At 34.8% G+C, this 11590-nt stretch overlaps 1 protein-coding gene across 1 annotated transcript in view; it reads left to right on the forward strand.

Moving 5' to 3' along the window:
• Positions 1-10972, forward strand: part of LOC106143582 (T-box transcription factor TBX20) — a 36257-nt gene extending 25285 nt beyond the window's left edge. Inside the window, exons 5-6 of the mRNA XM_060945075.1 lie at positions 9319-9395; positions 10090-10972. Coding sequence (XP_060801058.1) covers positions 9319-9395; positions 10090-10537 — 525 coding nt within the window. The 3' untranslated portion in view covers positions 10538-10972. The remainder of the gene's footprint in view (positions 1-9318; positions 9396-10089) is intronic.
• The last annotated feature ends 618 nt before the right edge of the window (positions 10973-11590 follow it).

The following is an 11590-nucleotide window of genomic DNA, read 5'->3' on the forward strand; positions in this document are numbered from 1 at the left end:
TTTGTCTGGAATTCGACTCGCAGCGAGGTGACAATGTTTGTAAACGTTTGATTTTTGAACACACAATACATATTTTTTAAAACTCGATGACTTGTGAATTTGTTGTGATCGATCGGATTGTTCACATTATGCTTTGAAGCAAAAGAAATTCGGATGGCAATATTGCCGAGATGTAACAACACAATTTCTGAATTTATTCCATCACAAAAACTAGTAGGTATAAACATTTTAATGGTTTATAAGTTTTTTTTTGTTGTCACAATCTGTAAATAGCAATTCTAAATAGGTAGTTGTTACTCTTAAGCTCAGTTAATAAAATTCTAATCTTGGAAATAGTTAACTATCAAGGATTTTGTATGTCACGCTCGTGCCGTAGACTTAATCTGTATTAGACTAAGCAATACGAGGCTCTAGAAGATAATCACTGAAATAAAAGCCCTTGTTGTCATGTTTAGGCAGCCTTAACCGAAGCATAAACGTGGAATAGCCGCTTAATTGAAATTTATTCCTCATTTCTCAGTATCAACAATCAATATTCTAAAATCTCCAAAGCTATTCTCGCATTGAGCATCTACAAACGAGTTCTATACGAGTATAATCGAACAATATAATGAAGGAGTAAAGGCAAACACAATTTCAATAACAAAAGGCGCCCATGACAAATAAACATATTTCACGGGCCAAAATGGCTGCGGTCAGGTGTCACGAAGCCCCGCTTCCCGCCAGCCACGCTTCTTTTTCTCCGGCGATCGATTCATTCTTATGCGATCTTCGATCCTTTTATGTTTGTTGAAATTATTATTTCATTATTCAGCACTAGGGTTTCTCTGCGAGAATTCTCGAACCGAGAATTCCCGGGAAATTTTGCCTTATTCGAGACGAGAAAACAGTGGTCGAGAAGTCGAGAAATCGAGAAATTCAGTAATAATAATTAAAAACTTAATAACGCGCTTGCACGTGCACACGACTCTACCGCGCGGTGCGTAAGCGACCGACAGCGCCCCCGCCCCACTCCCCGTTTGATACGATTTACAGAAGAATTGTACAATAGATTATTTCCTAGCAACTCTAATTTATACGAAGATGAAGATAACACTCTAATACAGATATCAGAAAACGAGCAACTCGAGCAAGCCACATCCTTTGAGCTGAAACTAAAACAAGCTATTGAAAAGGCAGCCACAGACACTACGAATAATATTGAAAATGTTTTTACGAAAAGCTTGATTAAAAAAGAGTTTCAGTTATATGAATCCACTGGCAAAAGAACACCAAATCTTGAAATTTTGTATAAAGCTGTTATAACAGCAAAGCCTACGTCGACAGAAAACGAACGGGTTTTCTCCTTGTCTGGAAACTTTGTGACAAAAATACGAAACCGATTGTCAGATGATGCTATAAATGCTCTTTTGTTTTTAAAGGCTTATTTCCTTAGTAAATAGACAAGTTAGTGGGCATATTTATTGCAAGGACTTAACTAAGGTACACTATTAAGCTAGTCTGATTATTTTAATACCTAATTGAAAAATTATCCTTTTATGTTACATAATTAAAAAGTTTGTGGTACACAGACTAAAGTAAATTATTTAGTATGTAAAGATCTAAGTTTTTATTGTATTGACATGATTAGAATAGGATTATTAATTAGGTTCTGACTGATGTTTACTGATAAGACTGTCCATTTATAACAAATATTTAATGGTTGATTCATACAAAGACTAAATTAAGGTAGGTACCTTACTCGTAATTGTTAAGTTAGTCTGATTGTTATTTTTTATACCTAATTGAAAAGAAAAGTTTGTAGTATGTACAGACAGAGACTAAAGTAAATTATTTAGTACTGTTGTGTATTATTTAGTAATGTTAGGTACTAACTAAGTTTTGTTATGGTGCCATAATGGATGACATTGTTTTTAGAAGATATTTTATTTGTTTTTAAACGGTTTTATTTAGCTCACCCCGTTTGTTTTATTTATTCTTGGGTCAAATTTAGTAATTCAAATTTCACCCTCTTCCTGTCAACCGATTAATCTGAAATTTTGTATACACTTTGGATTTTGGTGACAATATAATTATGTTTATTCATTATCATTATAAATTCAAGATGGCCGCCGTTACAAAATGGCGGATAATTTAGGTTTCATTAATCCCATCAATATGGGTATCAAATGAAAGGGCTCAACAAGCAGAATACAATATACTATAAAAAATTGAAATCCAAGATGGCGGCCTCTACAAAATGGCGGATAACTTAGGTTTTATCAATCCCATCAACATGGGTATCAAATGAAAGGTCTCAACAAGTAGAATACAATTTACTATTCAAAATTAAAATCTAAGCAGTGGGATAAAATGTAGCCTATGTTACTCCTGAAGGTTAAGTCTATCCCTGTGCCAAATTTTATTCAAATCGGTCCAGTAGTTTTTGAGTTTATTCGTTACAAAAACAAAAAAACTAAAAACTAGAAAATAAAAATAGGTAAAAAAACTTTTTAAGTTAAACGGTTTTATGTTAAACATACATTGCAATGTTTAATATAAATGTACTAAAAACCAAAAAATAATAAAATAGATACAGTTGTGGGAATTATAAACATATGCATAGACTAGACTAAAATAAAACCGTGGGGTAATACTGTACTACCTACCCCTACCACGTAGGGGCTGTCGCACTGCTGCATGATGGAGATCTCCTTGATGATCTCCTGGAGGTCCGTGCCCCACGGTTTTATTTTAGTCTAGTCAATGCATATGTTTATAATTCCCACGACTGTATCTATTTTATTATTTTTTGGTTTTTAGTACATTTATATTAAACATTGCAATGTATGTTTAACATAAAACCGTTTAACTTAAAAAGTTTTTTTACCTATTTTTATTTCCAAAGAAAAAGACTACTTAGGTAATCCTAATTGTTTGTAGACCTAATGATTAAAAGATCTCACTAGAGTTTATTTTGTTCGCTTGATTAAAGTTTTCTATAGTTAATGTTTTTGATTAATAAATGTTGTGTTTAATATTGCGTAAAAAGCGTAGTTTTATTGTTAAATCCCACACATTTAAAAAAAATCCATATTTCTCGACAACCCGAGAATTCCCGGGAAACAGTTGTCGGGAATTCTCGTGCTCCGAGAAATAAAAATGGTCGAGAAATGAGAAACTCTATTCAGCACTCAATCTCAAGTGTTTCATTACAAATTGGAAAATATTGTTTGATGGAAAAATTTAACTTTTATCCAACTTTGTTGTAGCTAAGATATCGAAACATTTACTTATTTCATATGAACGTGCCACATCAATTCCAAATTGTCATAACAGCTAAACTATATATTATATCATTGAACTTTTTCTGATTGGCCTGGGTCTTGGGTGTTTCTATATATGTATTTATTATAAAATATAGTACCTATCGTTGAGTTAGTATCTCGTAACACAAGTCTCGAACTTACTTCGAGGCTAACTCAATCTATGTTATTTGTCCCGTATATATTTATTTATATATATATATATTTATTTATCATACGCACATTCTCTCTCTCATCGTAGCGCGTTCTCTTCACTTTCTAAACTCTGCGTCCGCTAAAAACTGATTGCACAAGTACCTTCATGGTCTAAATAGGAATATATATATATTAAAGGAAATTTAGTATTTATTTTAAGTTCTTTGCAGACTATTTCGTTCGCTGCAGGACATAAGCCTTAGCAAAATGCATTTAAGCAGGTTCGCTTGTTAAAAATGTCAAGGATACCCGACGGTAGCATCTTATATTGATAACATACCCGATATACCTCCCCCCAATCGCGGTTCTAGTTATCAGTGGACCCTGGGCTCCTCCCCAGGGAGGATGCAACTGGCACATACGCCATGAGAATGATGCTAATTTGTGTATTATTCTGTTTAGATAATAACATGTGTTATGCTCGTTTAGATATATCAGGGCAATCAGAACACCTGCGCCTTAAAATATTTTATCATCCTATCCACTAATTTCTCAGTAAAGAAATGTGGCGATAACACTAAGCATCATAATTCAAAAATTCAAGAAGTCAACGTACTTGCTAAAAAGTGTATTTTAAATAATTTAAAATAAATTATTTATTGATTTTATATCTTGGTCACTCCTACTGAATTCGATAACTTTTCCTGCTCTCTCACGCCATCGATCACACGAGGTGTGACGTCATGCAGAGCCGTCGTGTGCGGCCGCCTGAATTTATTGCGTCTGCGCATCCAGTCTCAACAGAAAAACTAAACACTTCTTGTATGGAAGATCCTTAATTAATTTTAAGAGAAATGAATCATTTAAGCTTAAGCTGTGTAATTTGCACACAAAAAACATCATGCCGTCTATTTTTCAAAACGATCGGTGTAGATTTCCGTACTCCATGGTAAAAAAGAGATTTTATGAACTACTTATATGGTCTATGGAGAATTTCAGTTATATTCCAACTTTTTGTCACTTTCGTGTTGTCAATCAACCGTGTCAAGATAAATCATCATTTCCATACCGTTACCAATTTTATTTTTAAAAGTTAATGCTGTGATAACTTATTTTGGAAATGTGGCAGATTGCCTACTCGTTAATTTTTCGTGTGTACAGTCAAAACTACGGCCACGAGTGTAAAATAGACCTCATACTAACTGTTGGTCCAATTCGTGAACTTGTGTCGCGACTGAACAGGAATTCCTTCGAGAGGCTTCAATAGCTGCTACACTTCGAAATGCATCAGACAAATGTCGCGACAACCAAATACATAGAAAAAACACACAGCTGAGATGTGGATGTGCCGATTACTTATAAAGGTAGTAACAGAGGTTGCCGAGGACCTTTACAACCTACACATGGTCTCTTTTGTAATATCCTTTGGGTCGATCAGCGAAAGCTTGCGCTTACTTGACCTTCTAGAGCAAGATGATGGTGTATGAACTATATTATATTTTAAAAATATACCTATATATAATCAATGGTTAGATACAACATTAAATTTTCCAAACTTTACGGTTATTTTTATTCTTATAACGTTTCTTTTACTTTATATGTGAGGACACAAGGATGTAAGCAGAGAAAATGTAATAAGTAAATCTTAGAACATAAACTAGTATATAGGTACCTACTACTTTATTACAGCAAATCGTAAAATCGCCTCTGAATATTGGGACTATATCCTTCAAACTCAAGAAATTATTTTGGGACTTGTATATCATCATCATGTATTTCTTGATGTGATGAATTCCCTATCTGGCAATTTCGATAACCTCGTATGGATGCGTTGCTGGCCACATGCAGCGTTCATTACATCGAGTACTCGCGAATTATTGACAATAAAGCATCCGATTTCTGGAAAGCATCGTTACGATTCACAGCTGTAGGTCGTTTCGCTGAGAGAGCCTCTGTCGTCTCTGATACAAAATATCTAGAGCACAGGAGCAATATTTTAACCGAAAAGTACTAGTAACTTAAAGCTGAGGTTAATTTCAAAATCCGATAGGTAACTGTTGCAGTGGAAAGCTTATTTCAACTCTTTTATATTCCTTATCTTGTGCTAATCATATTTTTTTTAATTTTCTGAACAATACTTATTAGCTGCTACTAGTAATAACATTACTTTGTTAGGATTGTTAGGTTTAGGTAGGAATAATATAAGTTTACTGAAAATTCCTTTTTCCCTTTCTAGGGTTACGTAGCCAAATAGTGGGCAGCTTTGCTTTAGTTTGTATTTATTTTTATCAAAATATTTTCTAAGCATGCTTATTTTAATAAATTTAATTCTAACGGATTGCCAGTATCCGTTCAATAGTTTCGCCTGTTTTTCATTATGTTGATGTATTAGACCTTTTCCTTCTTATCGTTTTATATAAATTTATATAAAATTATTAAGAAATACCTGTTCCGGTTTTGCACATTTGTTATTTTTTATTTTATGCCTCTGTTGCCGTTAATAACTACTGTCCTTACACAATCTCGGCGCGCAGTAAACAGGCAAAGATTGAGGTTATGTGCTGTTCGACAATTAACGCGCTATCAAAAACAGGTTTATAAATTGTCAAAATGTCCCGGTAAAATGAAACACTTCCCAAAATCCTTGAGTAAATGCTTACGTTAATTATCGAAGAGATACGTTACGCTCTATTACTATAGAGTAGTAATTATATATTGCTTAGTTATTTGTAACTCAGCCATTTATAATCCGTAAATTGAAAAACGTTGATGTTATGCTGGGTGCAAATGTGAGGTCATAGTAAAAGACTTATTTATATCGACAGCTTTTTATTTCTGTAAAAATAATAATTCTTGCTGTGATATTAGTATGTAACATTAATTAGTTAAGTATATTTAAACTGCACCAGATGTATTTAATAGCTGAATATAACTGTTAGAGATCAGAAACAGTAGCAAACAGCCGACACGTCGCTCGTCGGAGCACTGCATCAATCAATAGGAACTCTGAGAGAGGGAGCGCACTAAACTGACATTTATTTATTCCTCGGAATGTCCCTGTCGTGTTTACATGACACCTAAGCCACATTTCGTTTTCCTCATTATTCCTCAAAGGTTTGAAAGCTACATACTTATCGCAGTATAGTTTCTAATTTGGAATAAAATTTAGAGGCAGTCACTTCGTAAATGAACGTCATAATTTAATATCTAGGCTACGGTATCCGATACCCCTTGTACAAAGTACTAAGATGCAAGTAATAAACTTAGTGTTCAAACTAAACATTAATACATTTTCGACAATCCATAAATTCGAAGTCTTGTAATGATTTAGTAATGCCTATAATACATTTATATAAAATTATCTGCATATGCCAAACATGTGTGGGCATTTTTTGTTCATAATAGATGGAATCGCAGCAGCAGTGAGTGTACTTCCATAAACAATACATCACCACCCTAATAATTAGAGCGTCGTTTGTGAGCGGGGCGCGGGCGGCGAGACGCTCATCTCATTCCTTGACGCCTTTTTGTGATATTTTTTGTTTCCCGCCCGGGAATAATGTCATTATGGCGCCTTTAATGTTGTCAGTGAACGGGAGCGCCTGCCGCCCAAGGCGAACGTTTGTTGATACTTAAATTAGGTTGTTTTGACACGCTTCGTTCTTATGTTTGTACTAAATCTAATAAACGTCAGAATTATTGGTCTTTTCTTCCTTTTAACATCACATTTTCATTTAAAGCTTTTCAATATTAATATATCTTTACTGTCATACTTTATTAGGAATACTTTAGAGTACCTATTTATTCATGACAATTGTAGAGTATGAAACAAATGAGATTCATTGAAAACAATTACAGGCGGTAAAGAGCATACATTATGTATAAAGAGTTAATGTCGATATTGTCAGCTACTACTAGTATTGTAAGCGCACTCATTACGTCAGGCGCAGGCGCGAGAGAGCGGCCATTGTAGTCAATGGCGTTCCCCAGGTGGGTGTGCAAACGTAAGTAGCTGCCTGACATGAGCTGACCCTCGACACCGCCCGTTGAACGCGCTGCGGTCACCCATCCAGTTGGTGTTCAACTGGATGGGTAACACCACCTGAATGTATCTCACGCATTCAAACGCTATTCATGATCCACGAATAACAATGCGTTCATTCATACCACACAGTTCATACTGTTTGTCACAATATTACCATATTTTTAAAAGTTATGTTAAATGTACCATCCACGAGCACATGTTTTTTGTTCAGTTTCCTCGTGTCTATTTTTGAAATCATTAGTTTGAGAATGACACGACGCATGTAAAATTACTCACCGCAAACCGAAGACATGTCACAAGCTGGTCAATAATTTGTATTGTTTATGAGGTACGTCCTTTTGATCCAAGACAATACGACTTCGAGCATTTATCAAGAACTTTCTTAGATTAACGCATCTTTGACCAACCACATCAAACAGACATATAAATCTTCTTACCAAAAATTAAGAAGTTAATAAAAGAATACACGAAACTAAAGATGTTAATTGTGACAGTGGAATTTCGGGAAATAATTCCGTGAGATATAACCGGACTTTCTTTCCAATTTGACTTCAATATCCTCATTATACGCCTTCCTTAAATTACTCAAAAACAATTTAACCTATTTATAAAAGAAATAGACACGGTATACGCCTGTCTAGTTTCTCATTCATTATCGACGGCTGCCGAGTTCGTCGTTCTAAAATAGTTATTTAGTGCGAACTTGTCAAATAATGTGCAATTAAGTTCTGCAGCGTAGGAGTGTCAGGCAGATCAGCTCCGTCGCCAGGTAATTACCGTCGACGCTAGACTTGCTAAAAGACTGACGCGTTATGCTGATCGACCTGATGACTTGTTTATTGAGAAACTAATTTAAACACCTTTTTAACCACACCTTTATATTAATAAAAATGCCATTCGTACCGAAAATTGTATAAATATCACTTTAGTTCGCTGGGATATTAGGCAAACTGTGTTAGTAAATGATGACTGGTTTCCGTGGAAGGTTTTGTCGTAAATATTATTTACAAATTGTGTGGAGCCCCAGCGGGAGCACTGGCACTCAGTGAGGGGGCGATTTTTCATCGACACTGCCTCTGCTCTGCCAAACACAATTTTGACACCTCGGCCCAACACTTAAATCAAATATTTGCTTAATGAGTGCATCGACTTATTCAATTACATACCTTGCTAAAAAGCTGAATATTTTAAATCCAATCATTCATAAATAAGTATATTGTATAACTTATACTAAGATGTAAACAGGTTTTGGTACGATAAAAAAGTATTAGGCTTTACGATTAAAATACAGTGATAAAGAGTAGTTTATACTGTTTTTGATGGCAATACAATCGCGCAATACCTGCGGCAGTTATCTCGTATGATAAACGAACATAAAATGCTGTCAATAAGTTAACCTTATTAGCTGGTACACCCCGCACAACGGGTGGTACTATGGCCTCTCCGTTCATAAGTATCAAGGCACTAAACTGCCTGTTATTAAAATATATTAAGAATATAAATATTTTAAAATGTAGGTTTGTCAAATGAGGAATATTTAAGCTAAGAGAATGTTTACTTATTATTGTGATTATGTAGTATAAACAAATAGTTCACAAGAAATAGTAAGCATCATAAAATAACGTGTATATTTATGAGAAATATAAAGATATACTTAAGTAGGTACTTTGTTTTACTTAGGTAGCGAATTTTTTTTTTTCTTTTAAACTTTATTCTTGCTTATTCTTCCATAATAAATAAATTAAGAAAGTATTCCACATTATTTTTTATCTAAAATGTGAATAATAAACAAATGTGCTTGTTTCATTGATATCGTTTGTTGTTTTGTTTCAGATCACGAAGCTGAAAATCGACAGTAATCCATTCGCTAAGGGATTCCGGGACTCTTCACGTCTCACAGAATTTGAAAGGTAGATATTCTCACATTGTTTTTATTCCTTTGGTAACATTAAAGAATTACCTTGAGTTAATAAAAAAGATACTGGTATGAAATGGAAGTTATTGAAGGAAATTTATATTAAATAAAACTTTTTACAATTACTGAACATAAATCAAAGAAAGTTACAGTTGTTTGTGCTTGTATTTATCTTTACTGCATATTTATTATTCATCATTACATGTATGACAGAATTCAGTTTGTTTCTAACCGCATATTCGATACGCTCTCAGAAACAAACAGCCTGGCCCGTTTTGATTGATATCTCGCATTCTCAATGTCTCTATATTTATTATTGCTTACTTGATACTGGGTGGGACTAATATCAGTCAGCAACGTAACGTTTGCAACCGTGTAATTCATGATTCAATGATTTCACTAGGAACACTCGCTTCGCTGCGGCCATTAGTTGTTCGCTTTCGTTATTTTATTGCTATGGTTTTATGTCTGTATGTCGTTTATATAATACATATGTTTTATTTTGAATTTGTTTGTTTCTTGAGATTCTATGTCACGGGGGAGCACGAAAGAACATCGATCTACCCCGATGACCCGCGTTTCAGCGCTGCTAATCATAGGTAGATACATACTTAGATCATTCAATCATTTTTATATATCTAATATATCAATGAAAATAATTTTAAGAAACACTTTATCTACTGTTCCAGGGAAACTATGGAGTCCATGCTAGCAGAACAGCATTACTTACGTTCACCGCTACGCCCATTCGATCTGGACCAGCATAACAATAATTTGACATTAGAAGAGAAGGCGATTCTCGCCGCTCGTTCTCAGCTGTTTCTGCGAGCAGCCTATCCTCTTTATGGTGTTCCGGCGGCGGCTCTTTGGGGTCAATGGGCGTGTTTAGCGCCGCAGTTGTTGGCTCAGCAACACTTAGCGGCGTCAGGGTCAGGGCTGCAGCTTCCGCGGCCCGTGTACCCCGGCGGCCTGCCAGCGGGCAGTGCAGCGCTTGCACAGCATCGGTTCTCCCCGTACCCGCCGCGGCGAGCCTCGCCAGGGTCTTCACCCGACTCGTTGCGCGACGCGAGCCCGCACCCTGCCCCGCTGACTCCGCATCCACCGCACACCCCTCATCCACCACATAGCCCTACTTAGTAATAAAACAGCATGTAAAAATCTCCCCAAGATCTCCCCGTGCGCGGAAAACTGTTCATATGATGTACTATGGCGAAATAAAAGGCGTTTCGCATCGGAAAGGTGTTCTGAGTTTACGACGGAGGTTATGAATTGTAAAGTGAAACGGTAAAACAGTGGAGTGGCAGTGGTAACGAGCTCGGGTACACGTGTCGCGATCGGACGATTAAATATAGGACGATTATATGTAGCCGTTTGATATCGATATCTTGCGACGCTTGTATTATATTGTACTATAAAATATTTCATTATATAATAAATTTGTAATTATATTGTTATGATAATGTTCCTATAGTATTTTCTTGTAGTGATAGTTTCAGAAAATTTATTATTATAGTTCTAGTAAATTAGACTGTAATGCATTGGATGGAAGCATTTCTTAGGACATTTATTTAATATGAGTATGAAATGTAAATTGGTAGTTTTAAGTTGGTTTATTGTGCAATAAAACAGAAAAACAAAATTGTTTTAGTAATTACTCGTTTAGATTCCTGTATTAGCTTAAATAGATATAGAGTTTAAGTGAGTTGTAGGTAGCTGTCTGTGTTTACATTAATTCCAGCATCATGTATAAGTTACAGACACTAGAACTACTAGTATAGTTAAATTATAGTTAATACAAATAATATATTGCTAAAGAATAAAACAAATTAAATGTTTGTTAACATACTATTTTCTTTTATTTTTACCTCCTCTAGTTAAACAAATATGAGTAAGTAAAATGAGATAGATATGTTATGATATATTATAATTCAAAATTAAAAATAAAACAACAATAGTACATTTACATTCTTCTGCGCTTTACATATACCTATAGTTTGTACAAGACGAAGAGTAGCAGTTTAAAGTGCTTCGTATAATTTGACTAAATCAGTTTTCGTGATACCAGAAGAGAAAAACTGCTAGGTATACACTGATCTGTAATAGAAACAATACGGGAAGTAATTAAAATTAAGAAGATAGAAGAAAAATAATTTTTAGTTCGCAAAAAATAAAAATATTCTACATTCAAAC

This window comes from Amyelois transitella, chromosome 2, assembly GCF_032362555.1.
Source record: "Amyelois transitella isolate CPQ chromosome 2, ilAmyTran1.1, whole genome shotgun sequence".
NCBI lineage: Eukaryota > Metazoa > Arthropoda > Insecta > Lepidoptera > Pyralidae > Amyelois > Amyelois transitella.